Here is a 17591-nt window from a genome sequence, read left to right on the forward strand (position 1 = left end):
ATGAGCAGATATGGGCATTTGTTGCTGACATGCTTATCCACAATTGGATACTTTTCTAAATGAGATACTCAAATTTCCCAACTCAAATGGTAGCGTGAATCTGGAAACAGTAGAAACACCTGGCACTGAGGAAGAGGAGGAGGAAGATTAAAAGGATTGCACAGCTTTGGCCATTAAAAAAGGAAACCTGGAGAAGGAATGACAGCCACAGGGCTACCCTGAGGTTAGCAGCTAGGAAAGCGTGCTCCATGTCATTCCACTGCTTTACATGTAATTTCCCCCAAGCAATAGGTCTGTAAGAGTAAGAATGATGATGCAAACCCAAATTAGTAGCAAAGGTGCTGTTAAAATGAGATGAGGTAAAGTGGTCAAATCATTGCATACATTTTTCCTTCATGGTGTAGATATCAAATGTGGAGACAACCAAATGTTGCTTTGGTTCAGATGGGAAGTGACAATGTTTGCTCTCACCAAGAAGTTCAAGTTTTGTTCTTAACTACATCAAAATGGCGTTGTGCATAGTAACAAACAACATAAAATATGAAAACAAAAATTGTATAACGGGGAGAGGAAACATTGGGTACAATAAGCAGAGGGTTGGTGAAAAGTATTACATTAACAACCATTGTTTGGGGACTGCCTGAGCCCAGGGGTTCAAGACCAGCCTGGGCAACTTGGCGAGAACTCATCTCTACAATAAATCAAAAAATTAGTCGGGTGTTGGTGGCTTGTTCCAGCTATTTGGAAAGCTGAGGCGGAAGGATCACCTGAGCCCAGCAGGTCGAGGTTGTGGTAGTTGAGTGTGCCACTGTACTACAGCCTGGATGACAGAATGAGACTCCAACTCAAAAAACGAAAACAAAAAACACCAACAACCGTCATTTAAGAAACAAATACAGGTTTAGTAAAGGAAGAAGTGGGAAGCTCAGAGCAGATTTCCATACACCATTTCCACATGGCTTTAAGTAACAAGATCTCAGTTTGCATAGGTTATACAGATCACTGAGGGAACAGTGTATTGATTTGTGGCTATTTCCTACTATAATTCACTTCGTGGCTTGTTCATCTGCTTTTTATCATAATTCCAACTTTGGTGGTCCTGATGCTGTTCTACCAAGGTCTTCTCTATCCATAAGTAGGCACTTACCAAGAGGTTATTTCACAAGTAGGGGTTTTTTGTTCATTGTGAGTTAAAGAAATTGCATATACTTAAATAAATTCCATGGTTTTCATGACAGTTGCTTGACCAAATCTAAAAAAGCTCTTCTATTTTGGGGAGTGTTTAAGTCAAATGTACACACATGGAAAGAGTTTAGAAATAGCATTGGAATACATGCACACCTTTGTAGATACATTTTTAAGTCTCATGCAAGCTAATAGGATTTGTGCAATTCTGGAGGCTATTTATTAGGTAAAAATAAATATCTGTATGTAGTATGAAAAACAATCTTCCATGAACATTATGCATTTTGCTTATTTCTAACCCACAAACAGAAAACATCCAACAAGAACAATTTTATCTATGTTTATTTACTTATAACAAAAATAGAACAATTCATACTAAATGGAAAAAGATATTGAAAAATGACGATAAAAATGTTTAGGAACAGAAATGACTATATTTATCTGAAAGAATTACCCAGGTGCCATTAAAGCCCATTTGTAACATATAATTGGTTATTAGTATAATTATGTTTAGTAACTGAGTCCCAGTTCACTACTAAAAGTTATCAAAATATTTTCAAATAGTTATATAAAAACTGACAACATTCATATATATTACATAAACACCAAACAAAAAAATCATTTAAGAAAAAATAAATAAATGTATCCTGAGATAAAATACAAATCACACTTACACTCCATTTCCCCTCACACACAATTGTGAGGCTTCATGTTTTGCATCGTCCAAGATAAAATAATGATAATACATGTTGATGCAAATTTCAGCCATCAAAATAAATGACTTCATACATTAAATATAACTATGGTGAGACGTCAGGACCCCAGTTTCATGAATCAGAACTTTATGAAGGCATAAATTGCATTTGGTTTTGACTTCTCAAATCATGGCTGAAAACTCTTAGCAAAGCATTCTAGGCTTTTTTTTTTCTCACACCAACTGACCCAGAATACATTTTAATAAATGTTTATTTTCTGTGCATATTTGTTTTAAAATTATAAATCCCTGAGCACTTTTTCTTCTTCCTCCTCATCACTGTCAGTGACATTGACCTGTTGGATGCTGGATGGCGTTGACGCTGGGGTTGTGAAAACGTTGTCTAAGGCGCCGATGTCCAGCTGAGGCACGGGGTGTAAGTATTCATCCCCACTGTGGCTGTGGCTGTTATAGTAAGTGGTCCCATCCATGCTCTCACAGCTCCGAGAATCTTCACTGTGTGTGCGTTCGTCTGGGTAGTCTCTAAAAGGATAGTCTCTATTTAAAGCTGAAAAAATAGCCTCATGTTTTTGGTACCTGTCTTCATAATAACCAAGGCATTCTGGCATTGAACTTGGAAAATTTCCATAGCCAAAGGGAGGCCGACTATAAGGGCAAGTGCTGCAGCAGAGAGACACAGAAAATGAATTAGATCACACTTTGCCCACATATTGACTTGCATACAGACTAACTGAGCAAGTTGACTACATCCTCTTTGGGACCTTTCCGTAACCACTTTATGTGCTCACCTGCTCTTTTCCCACTGCCCAGTCCCCCTACCAAGTAAACAGCAAAGGATGCTTAACTGGAATACTCACCAGCACTTCATCCATCATTTGCCTCAGGCCTCTGACCTTTTGACAACCTTGGTAAAATGTGCTTGACCTGGCCTTTTGCTCAGGCTGCCTCACACAATGTACAATTTTGGAAATGCAGGCATGTCTGTGCTGAGCACTGACACAGTAAACAACCCAGCAATTGTTCTTATTGGACTGGAGAGGAAGCTCATGGGGAAAATGTATAACTGGGTTGAAATCAAGCACTCCTAAATATTGGGGCTCTGGAACAGAGTGGAGTAACTTAATTTTTTAGTTGGCATTCAGTAATAAAGTAAATTAAAAGCACTCTTATTACCAGGGAGATATAAAATTGATAATAAACTGGTTTTTAAAGGTGTTTTCCAGAATTTTTTTTGGCGAGAAGGCATGTGAAGAATTAAAAATGCTTTTTGCAGTTTTAAAAGCTGATTTTTTTTTTTTTTTTGAGTTGGAGTCTCACTCTGTCGCCCAGACTGGAGTGCAGTGGCCGCTTCTGGCCACCGCAGCCTCGACCTGCTGGGCTCCGGTGATCCTTCCGCCTCAGCCTTCTGAGTAGCCGGAATTACAGGCACGCGCTACCACGCCTGGCTGATTTTTTGATTTATTGTAGAGATGAGGTCTCGCTGCCCAGGCGGCTCTCGAACCCGCGGGCTCAGGCAATCCACTCACCTCAGCCTCCCAAAGGCACGGGATTACAGGCTGAGCCACCGAGCCCGGCTACAAGCTGATTTTTTTAAGGCAAACCCCCAAATTCTGCCACTTGCTGGGTACAGTGGCATGTACCTGCAGTCCCAGCTATTCAGAAGGCTGAGGAAGGAAGGATTGCTTGAGCTCAGGAGTTCGAGGCCAGTATGGTCAACACAGCCAAGACCCCATCTCAAAAAATAATAGGAAAAATAATAAATATTTTTAAAAGATTAGACCTCAAAAATTCTGCTACTCAAACCATTTGTCAATTTTTAAAAAAAGTATTATTCTTCCTTTCAAAGGCACAGAACAGGAATTATATATAGGAAGAAGTAAGAAAAGTTCAACCAGGAGTTCTTGGGGCTCATGGACTCCATCTAGTGACAGTTAACACAAACATAATGACCACACTCGTAAAACCCATGACAAGTCAGGTGTTTCATTTCCTGCTCCAGCATTAAAAAAAAAAAAGTCAACTTTGTTTCCTTACTTTTAAAAACATGAGTATGATCAGCATAGTAGACCTCAAACTCTTCGACACTGTGTCCCATCCCCAAATCTTTAAGTGCTAGGTACCTCGCTCATGTTAAATATCACAACTGTGAGGCAAAGTTTCCAAAATTTTTCAGGTTTCCATTCCTTTGCCCTGTCCTAGTCTGGGTGTTTTTAATTTAATGCATGTATCCTGAATACACTGTGTTTCTAGCTACTATGACTCTGCTCATGTAGTCTCTCCACCATCGGGTCTCTCCAGCCATTGACTTCTACAGATACTTCAGGGATGAAGAGAGGTTGATTCTTGAGGACAAATATTCAGCTAGATAGAGATATACGTATTTAAGTTATCTTTTTTTTTTTTAAGTTGGAGTCTTACTCCATCACCCAGGCTGGAGTGCTGGACTCTGGCAATCCTTCAGCCCCAGCCTTCCAAGTAGCTGGAACTACGGGCGTGGGCTACCATGCCCGGTTAATTTTTGATTTATTGTAGGGATGAGGTCTCACCAAGTTGTCTAGGCTGGTCTCAAACCCATAGGCTCAGGCAATTCACTCACCTCGGCTTCCCAAAGTGCTGGGATTATAGGCTGAGTCACCAAGCCCGGCCAGAGATCTAAGTTCTAATGTTCCATAGCAGAGTAGGGTGACAATAGTTAGCAACAATGTCTTTTATATTGCAAAATGGCCAAAAGCGAGGACTTGAAATGTTCCCAACACATGGAAATGATAAATACCCAAGGTGGACACCCCAAATACCCTGACTTGATCATTACAGTCTATGCATGTAACAAATATTCACATGTGCTCCATAAATATATAAAATGTTATATATCAATTTAAAAACCTACCTCTTCCACAAAGCCTTCATTTCAACAATAAATAATTCATCCAATAACTATCTTTTCCAAGAGTCAATGTAGGTAAGATACTATACAAGGCTTGGTAGAATTTTTTTTAAAAAAAGACGGATAATCTAGGTAATATGCTAGATGGTCTAAAATCTGTAATGTCAGCATCACAATGACTATATTGGTCTGGTAAAGACAAGTTAGCATTATGTTCAGAGAGCAAAAAGATCAATTAAGACAAAAGTAATCCTAGCAGGTTATATGGATGAGGATGAATAACTATAAAAGCATAATGGTTTGGGGGAGAAAGCATAAATTAGAATAATCTGAATAATAACGCTAGCCATCATGTAATAAGCATTTACTATGTTTTCTGGCTAAGGATTGTATATGCTATCTCAATTATTCTTCAGAACAACCCTACGAGAGATACTACAAATGTCTCCACTTTACAGATGAGGAAACAGAGCCTTACAGAGGCTAAGTGACCTGCTCAAAGTGATAAAATTAGTTAAGTGGTAGAACGGAATCAGGCAGTCTGACTCCAGACTTGTTCTCCTAATTACCATGCCACACTACCAGGGCACTAGTAGTTCTAGCTGTGCCAAATACATACCTTAAACTTAAGTATATCTTAATTTATCTGATCCTTGGGTGATTCTTACATCCTTGGGTGATAATATTACCTGTTCTGCCAAAGTAAAAGGTCTGCCATAAGAAACAGGAGGATGTATATAGGTACTTTGGAAACTAGAAACACTATTTCAATGTGCAACTGCTATATTTTACAAGTTACTGTAATTTTCAGCCAGAGGGATTTGTATTTGGTTTTTATTTCTATCTCCTTATTAACATTTTCTATTTGGTACATATTGCTCTCTTGGTTTCCTTTAGTTCTCTGTTCATGGTTTCCTTTAGCTTCTTCAGCATATTTAAAACTCTTGACTTAAATTCTGTTTAGTAAATTCAATGTCTTATCTTCCTCTGGGATAGTTACTATTAATTTTTTTGTGTGAATTCCATACATTTTTTTTTTACATACATTGTAATTTATCTGTGGAAACTGGATATTTAAAAAATATTATCATATGATGCTTCTACAAATCAAATTCTTTCCCTTACCCAGGGTTTGTTGTTGCTGCTTATTTTGGTTTGTAGTTATTTGGTTAGTGGCTTTTTAAAACTATTTTTGGACTGAGCATGGTGGTTCATGCCTGTAATCCCAGCACTTTGGGAGGCCAAGCTGAGAATATCACTTGAGGCCAGGAATTCGAGATCAGCCTGGGCAACATAGTGAGACCACATCTCTAAAATAAATAAACAAATCAATAAAATAATAATAGTATAAGCTGAGCGTGGTAGTGTGCTCCTGTAGTCCCAGCTACTTGGGAGGCTGAGACAGGACTGCCTGAGCCCAGGAGGCTGAGGCTGCAGTGAGCCATTAATCGTGCCACTGCCCTCCAGCCTGGGCAACAAAGTGAGACTCCAACTCAAAAAAAATAAAATAAAATAAACTATTTTTGCAAAGGCTGTATTCTTTGTCATATATGCTCACTGAAATCTCTGTTTAGTGGTCAGCCAGTGATTTGAGAGAGATTTTCTAGAACACTTAGAGATAAAAAGCAAACAAAAAATATTCTCCATGTCTTTGCAGATCGGCTCTCAGTTGGGGCACTCCTCCAATGCTTAGCCAGGTTGTTTTCAATCCTGCCTTAGCCTTCACTCTGCTTGCACAAAGACTGAAGCTTGGTGAGAGGTCAAAGTGTAGGGTCTTCTCAGGTGTTTCTCAGCAGGCATGTAGCTGTGGACATGTGTGTGGCCTTCTGGACTCCCCAGGACAGGTAGGAGTTTTTCAAAGCCTTTATCCTCCTTTGTACGCCATTTCTAGTCTCTTCTAAGTTTTTTAACCTGTCTGCTGCTTGCCCTGTCTGTTGTCCCTTAGCCCTAGCAGCTGCGGGTAGTATACCTGAGGGTAGTATGCGCCTTCAAATACTTTCTACAAACACCCCTGGGAGATGGCGCCAGCCCTGAGAAATTCCGAGAGAGGTGAAAAAGACAAGCCCCTGAGCCAATTCTTCAGAACACACCAGACAGATGGCAAAATGCACAATCACAAGTTTTTGAGAACAACGTCTGTGTGGCAACAACAAGCCACACTAGGAACATGGGCCACCATCCCCTGGGCTATTGCCAAACTGGAAAATGGGGAGTAGTAGGCAGGTCATCAAAACTGCAGAACTCTCACCAAAATTTAGCAGCTTCATTCTTCATCAAGCAACTCCCCCAGTTGTTCTAAGTTTTTAAAATTAAATTCCAGAGTTCCAAAAAAGTTGATTGTGACAGTTTTTGCCAACTTAATTGCATTTCAGTGGAGGAACAAATTCTGCCACTCTTCGTGAGAGTTTTGTCATTTTCAGAATATAAGTTTTGTACTTCTTTTATTGAATTTGTTTCTAAGGTTTTAAAATTACTTTTGTGCTATTATAAATGGAATTGCTTTCTCAATTTCTCTTTTGTTTTTCAAGTCATGTGGTAAGACTTCTGTTTTTGAGACAGAGTCTTGCTAAAATTGCCCAGGCTGGACTCAAGTGATCCTCCAACTCAGCTCCTGAGTAGCTGAGGTTACAGGTATGTACTACTGTGCCCCAATTTCATTTTCTGTTTGCTCATTGCTACTCTACAAAGAGGCAATTAAGTTTTGTATATTAGTCTTGTATCCTGAAAACTTGCTGAATTTGATTATTATTTATAATAGATTTTTATGGATTTGTAAGAATTTTTATATATTGAATTATGTCATCTGCAAATAGACATTCTTTAAAAATTTCTTCTTTTACAAGCTGGACACTTCTTATTTCTTTCTCATGTCTAATTGTCCTGGATTAAACCTTCAATAAAACACTGAATAGAAGTGGCAACAACAGACATCCTTGTCTTGTTCCTGGTCTTAAATAAAGAGTCTTCAGTCTTTCACCATTAAATATGTGGCTGTGGCTTTTTTGTAAATGCCCTTTATCAAGCTGAGGATGTTTCCTTATATTGCTAGTTTGTTGGAATACTTCGTGTTGGAAATGAAGTACTGAATGTACAAGTGCTTATTCTGTATTTAGTGATCATGTCATTTTGTCCTTTATATATTAATATGGTATATTACATTAATTGATATTCTTATGTTAAACCAACTTTGCATTCCTGAGATAACTCCAACTTGGTTATGCTGTATAATTCTTTTAATATGCTGCTGGATTTAGTCTGCTAGTACTTTTTGAAGATTTTTACATCCATATTCATGAGATATTGGCCTGAAGTTTTATCTTCATGCCCTTTTCTGGTTTTGTTATCAGGGCAATACTGACCTCATAGAATGAGTTGGAAAGTGATTCTTTCTTTTCTGTTTTTTAGAAACATTTGAATCTAAAGTGTGTCTCTTACAGACAACATGTAATTGAGTCTTGATTTTTTTAATCCAGTGTGACAATATCTGCTTATGATTGTTTAATCCATTCACACTATTATTATTGATCTAGTTAGATTTATGTTTGCTATTTATTTTTTAATCCATTTACATTTAATGTTGTTATTGATCTAGTTAGATTTATGTCTGCCATTTTATTTGTGTTTTCTATGTATCTCATGTTTTCTGTTTTTTGTGTTATTTTCTTAGTGGTTGCTGCAGGGCTTACCAAATACATCTTAACCTATTAGAATCTACTTTAGATTTACACTAACATAATTCCAGTGAAACACAGAAATATAGAATATAGAAAATGTTGCTTCTATATAGCTCTAGTCCCTCTTCTTTTCTTGTGCTATTATTATTATACAAATAATCTATATATGCTACAACCCCCAAATATATTGCTGTAATTATTACTTTATATAATTGCATGGTTATTAAGTAAACTGAGAAGAAAAAATGGCAAGTATATATTTATGAAGTATGTTATGTTAACCTTCTTATTTACAGTTTCTGGTTCTCTTCATTTGTCCTTTGTGAATTCAAGTTACCATATGACACCATTTCTTTATCCAAAACAATTTTGTTTTCACCTATCTCCTTTGTGTTATTTTCAAACATATTACATTTCTGTATGTTATAGGCCCCCCAAAATAGTTATATCATTTATACAATTGCTTTTTAAATCAGTTAAAATTCAGAGAAGAGGACTGGACATGGTGGCTCACACCTGTAAAGCCAGCAGTTTGGGAGGTGAGGCAAGAGGATTGCTTGAGGCCAGGAGTTCAAGACCAGCCTAGGTAACACAGCTAGACCTTGTCTCTACAATAAATAAAAAAATGAGCTGGGCATGTGATAGCATGTGCCTATGGTTCCAGCTAATTGGAAGGCTGAGGTGGAAGGATCACCTGAGCCCAGCAGATCACAGCTACATTGGCCATGAACATGACGCTGCACTCTAGCCTGGGTAACAGAATGAGACTCTGACTCAACAATAAATAAATAAATAAACAAATAGAGAAAAATCAGAAAAGAAATTGTATTTATACTGTCTTTTATAATTACATATTTACCTTTGCTGATACTCTTTGTTTTTCAGTTTGAATTCCAGTTATCACTCAGGGGTCATTGGTTTTCAGCCAAAACTTCTTTTAATACTTCTTGTAATGCAAGTCTGCTAGCAATGGAACCTCTCAGTTTCTGATTAACTGAGGATGCCTTAATTTTGCCTTCATTTTTTAAAAGATAGCTTCATAGATATAAAGATATAAAAATAGCTTCATAGGTTTTTCAGCATTAAATATATATTCTGGCCTTCACTGTTTCTGATAAGAAGTCAGCTGTTAATTTTATTGGGGTTCCTTTGTATATGATGATTCAAATTTTTCTCTTGCTGTTTTTAAGATTCTTTGGTTTTCAGCATTTTACTATAATGTAGCTATATGTCGATCTCTTCACATTTATCCAACTTGAAATTCATTGAGCTTCTTGGATGTGTAGATTCATATTTTTCAACAAATTTGGGGATTTTCAGTCAATATTTCCTCAAATATTTTTTATGCTTTTTTTCTCTCCTCTCCGACTGGTATTTCTAGTAGGCGTACATACATTAATGTGCCTAATGATGGCTCTGTTCTCAAGTGGGTCTGAGGCTCTGTTAATTTTTCTTCATTCTTCTTTCTCTCTGTTCTTTAGATTGTATGAGATCTAGTCGTCTATTTTTTTTTAAAAGCAGGATTTATTGAGAGGATAATAGAAAAGCTCCCAGAGCAGGTGAGGACCCAAGGGGGTTGCCCTATTTTTAAGTTTTTTGTTTGTTTTGAATTGGTCTCACGATGTCACCCAGGCTGGAGTACAGTGGCACAATCGCTGCTCACTGCAGCCTTGACCTCTTAGGCTCAGGTGATTCTTTCATCTCAGTCTCCTGAGTAGCTGGGACCATAACCACATGCCACCACACCCGGCTAATTTTTGTTTGTTTTTTTTGTAGAAATGAGGTCTTGCTATGTTGCCTAGTCTTCCTATGTTGCTGGTCTCAAAGTCCTAGGCATGAGCAATCATCCTACCTTGACCTCCCCATATGCTTGGGTTACAGGGGTGAGCCACTGTGCCTGGTAAGAGTTTCCATATATTTATTTGTTTGTTTTTATTTTTGGTAGAGAAGTGGTCTTGCCATGTTGCCCAGGCTAATCTCAAGTTCCCAGGTTCAGGCAATCCTCTCGCCTTGGCTTCCCAAAGTGCTGGGGAAAGGTTTCTTTTAAAATGTTCACTAAGGTGTCAGATAATTTATACACTAACAGCAAAGTCATAAGCCTTATTATGAGTGAGGGAAATAGACTTCTATGAAATAATCTATTTAATATGTACAAAAACATTACCTGCCCAAAAGTCCATTTGACTATGTAGGTTTTCCATTCAAAAGCACATATTTTTCATATGATTCTCCACTAGCAACTAACACTGCCAATCAAGAGGAACCATTATATTAAGAAGTCATACTGATATAATGGAAAAGACAATGTGGAATGCAAAAACAGACAGACAAACCTAAATTTGATTATTGGCTCTGTCATTGTATAACCTTGACAAAGCTAATTAACATCTGATCAATATATTTATCTGAAAAAGTAGAGGTGTGTTATACCCAAGTCACAGGATTGTTATGAGAGTCACATGTAAAAATGCCTAGCTCTCAAAATACTAAAAAGAATAATAATACCACAAACAAACAAAAATAACAACTACAGTGTGATTGTGGTATCCAGCCTTTTTCTAACTGCCTCTTTTTCTCCTTTCCTGTGAGTAAATACTGTCCAAGTCTGTCCTTATTACAAAGTGAATTGTGAAATAGATAAAATTTCTGCAATTTTAGTTATGGACCTCAAGGTTCTAACTAAGGCCAGGTGTTCCCAAATCTACTCATTTATTAAATTCCATTTATACCCTTAATAGCATCTAATATCTAGGAAAAATTTTTGCAAAATTCTCCCAAAATTCCTGTAAAATCCTAGATCCTGGCAGACAGCAATAAGAAGAGATTACCAACTCCTGGCCTTAGGAGTCTCTTGAGGTTTGATCCCTTGAACTAAAATACTTCTGAAAGTTGTGAAAGATAAAGAGAGTCTACAGAAAATAACAAACAAAACAAATCCTAGATAGGAAAATTTTCCTTTTTCCTGATTTAACTCCCTTAGTTCCACTTTCTTCCAGTCCTGAGCTAAGGACTTAAAGCAAGCGATCCCATTACAAATTGAAGCAACAGAATATATACCTCAAAAGTTATTTCCTTTGAGGAGCAGGTATACCCACGTGAAAAGCAGATTTGCTTTCAAAGTAAATAACAGCAGAAGATTGGTGTTAGACACTTAACACTCCAATCTCAACAGAAACCATCTTTGTCTACACATTTTCTTTCTTTCTTTCTTTTTTTTTTTTTTTTTGGAGACAGGGTCTCACTCTGTTGCCAAGGCTGGAGTACAGAAGCGCAATCATAGTTTACTGTAGCCTTGATTTCCTGGGGTCAAGCAATCCTACTGCCTCAGCCTCCTGTGTACCTGGCACTACAGGGGTGCACTACTGCATCCAGTTAATATTTTTATTTTTATTTTGTAGAGACAGGGCCCTGCTAAGTTGCCCAGGAGTCTCTGCCTTAGCCTCCCAAAGCACTGAATTACAGGCGTCAGCCACCATGCCTGGCTTCTTTGTTTACACATTTAACAGCAACTGAAAAGTAGAGGCTAATAGCACCCTATCAAGAAGGGAGTTCAATTCTATCACTACAAAATGAAAAGTTACACATTTGTTTTCCTTAGATACTTCCCTATGAAAATCTATTCTTTTTTCGGTAATATACATGAGAAATTTTCCAGTTTAGTAAAAAGGGCACTGAGAAAAAGCTTAGCTTTGGACTGTTTAATCTCTCTTAAACCAAATACCCTCCTCTATACCCTTGCTATTCAAAGTGGGGTTCATAAACCAGCAGAATTGACAATCACTTGGGAGCTCGTTAGAAATGCAGGATATGAGGCATGCTATGCCCCCATATAGGCTACTACTATATCCCAGAACTGGTAAAACAGAATCTGCATTTTAATAAGATATCACATGATTTATATGCACATTAAAGTGAAGCACAGCTCTATACAATCAAGGAATATGACGATCTTAAGGTCCCTTTTGGTTGTTTTAAATGAAAACTCTTATCTACAATCTCGGAGTCTATATTCTGCCACAGCAAGAGTGAGCTGGAGCTGAGATGAGGTGTGCACTCTCTTTACCTCCTCCAGTCCTACCAAGCCTCTTCATCTATTTATGTTAACTGCTTGGCTCCTGCTGAGCCTCCAAATTAGATTCCAAGCAGAATTGAGAAAGTCCCCTTTTTAGTAAAAAACAGATGTCCTCAGATATAAAAACTCATTAGCTACAATTTTAGGTGGAAAAAAAAATTGCTTACTTACCTTGATGGGAAATAGTGAGGTCCAGGAAGGAAGTAAGGGTGATGAAAAGAGAATCTCGGTGGTGTCCCAAAAAGTGTGGCTGGGTGGCCAAGGGGAGAGGGCTGGTAGACATGTGAGTGTGGAATGGGAGGAGCCTGAGGGATGGGAGCACTTCTGGGACAAGTGGTAATGCTGGAATACTCCTTGGGAGGTTGGATGGTCGGGGTTGCAAATCTGGCATGGACAGTACTTGCACTCGTCGGAATCCTGTCGGTGCTTTCCAGAGAGACAGGGGTGGGTCTTTTTACAGAGCGACTGGCTCCAGAATGTAGCCGATGAGTGTCCGTTTGGGAAGGCCCAGCAAAGCCTTGGGGTGGCAATCCTGGGTGGAGGGGCAGACTTGGAGCCTGGACGGCCACCTGGGCAGCACTGGAGACGCTGGGTTGGAAAAGAGTGATGGGGTTTGGACGCTGGACTGTAGGTGTGGGCAGTTGGATGGCAGGTGGGGCTTCACCTTTAGAGACAAAAATAGCATAGGTCAAGAATTAACTGAGTCACTCCATGCTTTTCTTCTTTCAGTAAAACTTAATAAAGTGTGCAAACAGAGGCCTTATTAACCACCTTACCTAAGAACATCATCATATGAAACCATTCTATTTCCTTTAGAGCATTTTGAACAAACTGAAGTCATCTTGTTTCATTTATTTATACTTTTTGTCTCTCTTTCCTAACTAGACTCTAAATGCCATAAGCAGAGAGACTTTTCCGTTTTGTTCACTATTGCATCCCCAGGGCACAAAATTCTGCCTGGCACAGAACAAGTTCTCAACAAATATTTGTTGGGTGAATAAATAAATGAATAAAATTATTGATTGATAAATTGAAAGACTGGATACACACAAATGCTTATATGCATATATAAATGTTTCTTAAAAACAATATGAAACAATTGACAGTAATTATCTATAAGGAGCCATCATCTAGGAGAGGGGACAAGACAGTGGGGTAATAGGAATAGTCAGACTTTCATTTTACATCTACTGGTACTACTTAAATTTTTTTGTCTATCTAAATATATTAATTTTATTTTTAATATTAATAGGAATTTCAGAGTAGTGGTACGGATCATTTTTATTTTGTAAAATTCTCTATATTAAATACTAGATAACATTTAAGTTTTTGGTTGAAAAAAACTTAAAAAATTTTAAAAATTGTTTTACTCTATTGAATTCCATATGAATACAGAAGGAAATTTCCAAGTGAGACTAGGAGTGGGCACAGGTCAGTCATTTATGACAGATTTGAAAAGAATACTCTTGCAGCAGGCCATGATGGGTATGGCAGAACTTTTAAAGGTAGGTAAAACAATTACGTGTTTTATCATTCTGTTCCTGAAGAAGACACAACTACTGATTGAGTTACTAAATTACCCAAATCACATACTTAGCTCAAATTTAACTAAATCGTCCTGAAGAAATATTCATAGATGTTATAGCAACAGAGTAATAATTCAGTTTATTCCAGAACAGTTAGGCATTCATTAATAAAGAAGATGCAGACCAAGAACACACTCTGTGGTTAGGTAAGTCTCTTTCAGAGGCCATAAGAACTCTCTCTCCTTCCTTCTTTCCAGATAAGGCGGATAAAGCCCCTCTTAAACCTGGAAGTTCAGAATTAAGGAATATATCCATTTGTTTCAAGATAGCCTCTGACTCAGTGAGGTAGAGAAATAGGGTATAAGGAAGCTATCTTGATTCTCAGTTGATGAGGTTACATGGCACAGCCCTAGTCAGAACATTCCTAATTTATCAAGCACAAGGAATTTCCCTCCTCCATGTTCCCTCCAAACCCAATAAATATATCACAGCCACTCTTACCACAATTACCAAACTGGGAGTTTGAGAGCAGTAATTCTTAATTCCTGTTCATATTCTAGTATCTAGCACAGAACCCAGTTAATAAAAATAGTTAAGAAAAGTACGAATGGATGAAAGAATGAACAACAAATGAGCCTTTAGCTGATAGTACTTCTACCACTGATCCAAACTTACTGTAAATAACTATGAAGCCAGGCTGATTTGCAAAATCTGTCAAAATTTTATTAGTTGGATTATCACTGTATTCAAGATATTTGCTGCAAAATTCTACCTCTGCAGCAGATTTCTTTTTCCTACAGCCAGTACAAGAAGCTCTTAGTCCTCAGTAAAGAAGTACAGTCTTTCTAGGCAAAGAAAAAATAAATTACAAGAGCTGAACAAAACCACTGACCACTGATAAAGTTTCAATGATCAGAAGAAAGGGATGTATCTTTTACTAAATGCTTTTTATTCCCTACCAAAGATATTCCTGTAAAAGATGAAGTATAGGGTGATAAACGTGCATTCATTCAATCTAACAAATATTCCTTAAGCAGCTAGCATGTGCCAGGTTCTGTTTTGGTCTGAAGTCAAAAATTAGATACAAAGAAAGTTATATGGAAGTGCAATGAAGATGTTCTAAATGTCAAAATTCAGGTAGCAAGCTGAAGGTTAAAGTCTGCAACATCCAATCACCTCTGATAAACTGTCAGTGAATAGGGAAGAATTAAAAGCAGAGCTTCTAGCCGGGCTCGGTGGCTCAGCCTGTAATCCTGCGCCTTTGAGAGGCTGAGGTGAGTGGACTGCCTGAGCCCGTGGGTTCGAGACCTGCCTGGGCAGTGAGAACTCATCTCTACAATAAATCAAAAAATCAGCCGGGCATGGTAGCGCATGCCTGTAATTCCAGCTACTTGGAAGGCTGAGGCGGAAGGATCGCCGGAGCCCAGCAGGTCGAGGCTGTGGTGGCCGGGAATGGCTACTGCACTCCAGTCTGGGTGACAGAGTGAGACTCCAACTCAAAAAAAAAAAAAAGCAGAGCTTCTAATGTATCAAACTGCAGCCAAGGTATAATAAAAACTAGCCAGTCACCTGTTTTCTCTTCTTCTAGCACACAGCTAGATGACATTTCCCAGCCTCCCTTGCAGTTAGGAGTGGCCATGTGGCTAAGGGCTACCAACAGAATGTAAGTAGAAATGGTGTACACCACTTCTGGGATTGACCCATAAAAGACTCATGTGTGATCCTCCATTCTCTTTCCCCTTTTACAGGCATCCGCACACAAGTACAGTGACTTTGGATGCTACACGTTAAAGATGGCAAAGAGAGAGGGTATAAGAAGCCTGGGTCCATGAATCACCTTTTGGAAGGATGCTATCTACCAACCAGAAATGACCATTTTTGACTTTACAGAGTAAAAAATAAACTTTAATAATATTTCAATCACTCTATTTCAGAACTTGTTAAAGCAGCTAGTATTATCTAATTTTTACACCATATAAAGAGCAGGATTTTATATCTGTAATATAGTATGACAAGGATAAAAGAAAAAAATTATAGGTTTAAACAATTCCTGCATGTCTCCCACCACCGACTTCCAAAGAGGGGAATCCTTGCTAAATAGACAAAGGGTGCCCCCAGGCTTAATGTTGTGTGACTGGCATGAACATTGAAACAGTAGGGAATGGAAGAAACTGAGGACAGATCAAATGTTTCTACAAGAAAAAGCTTTAAGGAAGTAATAAGGAAAAGAGGACCAGCAGGTAGCCAGGGAGCCACAGGGGCGCTGGGAAGGGAGAGAAATACAGCAAGAGACAAATGGAGAATGGAGAGTTGGGAATAATAGCTAGGCAATTGCTAGGAAAAGTGGGGCTCTAGAGAGAGAAAAAGGCAATGAGGAGCCCCAAGAAAACTTACACTATGTTGAATCATGTGATTCCTTCTTCCCTGCCTCTTCATGAAAACTTATGGTAAAGAGCTTCAGAACTTTTCAAAAAAACTTTGAGTCATATTTGAGTTTCCTATGGACAAAACACTGCTGGAATGGACATTAAGGCTAGAACAAGAAGACCAGCTTTTTCTGCATTATAACAGTATCCAGAATCATGGAAGTTTTTGTTTTGTTTTGTTTAAGCAAGAAGAGATAGGTAAACTAAAATGGCATATGTCTATTACTAAAACATTAAAATAGTAGTAAACTTTTTAAAATTAAAAATTTAGAGAAAATGTATGCATTCAGAAGAGCAAAAGATGTCAACTGAGTCAAGCTGTAATATGAAAAGTCAACTTTAGGTTTGAAAAATAAAGTATAGCAAACAAAATAATCAAACCTGAAAATTCATATAAGTACAAAGTAATATTTAAAAGCCCAGTTAAAATAAATACAGCTTTTACCAAAATTCTAAAAGCCTTTACATGAATTTTTAACATTAATATAAAATAAAGATCTGGCCTAACTAGTATCAAATGTGCTAAATAGTAAATATCTAAAGAGATTTACAGACTATCATGCTATAAGCACTTTCAGAAACTGGAAGCAGAAGAAGAGTTTGGTATATGATATTAAATGTGAGAGACAGAGTAAACATAATGCACTGGACATAAAAATAACACCAGACAAGAAAGGTACTATAGATTCTTTTTTTTTTTTTTTTTTTACTTAAGTAGAGATGGGATCTTGCTATGTTGCCCAGGTTAGTCTCAAATTCCTGGCCTCAAGTAATCCTCCTGCTTTGACCTTCCAAAGTATTGGGATTATAGGAGTAAGCCACCATACCCAACCATGATTCTATCAAATAACTAGTAAAAGTACTTGTATTGGTATCTATTCTATGAACTCATTGATGACAAAGGCTATACAAATATCTTTGTATTTTGTTCCTAGCACAGAGTTTGCCCCATTAAAGACACCTGCACTCATATATTTATCATAGCATCATTCACAATAGCAAAGTCAAGGAATCAACCTAAGTGTCCATCAATGGAAGACTGGATTTGAAAAGTTACGTGTGTGTGTGTGTGTGTGTGTGTGTGTGTGTGTGTGTGTGTGTGTGTGTGT

The 17591-nt window shown here is 37.8% G+C and overlaps 1 protein-coding gene across 1 annotated transcript in view; it reads right to left on the reverse strand.

Moving 5' to 3' along the window:
- Window positions 1-1509: 1509 nt before the first annotated feature.
- Window positions 1510-17591, reverse strand: part of SOX30 (SRY-box 30) — a 27944-nt gene continuing 11862 nt past the window's right edge. Inside the window, exons 5-6 of the mRNA XM_021711089.1 lie at window positions 12702-13194; window positions 1510-2560 (exon numbers count right to left, since the gene is read on the reverse strand). Of these exons, the coding sequence (XP_021566764.1) occupies window positions 2179-2560; window positions 12702-13194 (875 nt within the window). The 3' untranslated portion in view covers window positions 1510-2178. The remainder of the gene's footprint in view (window positions 2561-12701; window positions 13195-17591) is intronic.

The sequence above is a fragment of the Carlito syrichta genome, unplaced genomic scaffold (genome assembly GCF_000164805.1).
Source record: "Carlito syrichta isolate Samal-C Ts95f unplaced genomic scaffold, Tarsius_syrichta-2.0.1 Scaffold301856, whole genome shotgun sequence".
Taxonomy (NCBI): domain Eukaryota; kingdom Metazoa; phylum Chordata; class Mammalia; order Primates; family Tarsiidae; genus Carlito; species Carlito syrichta.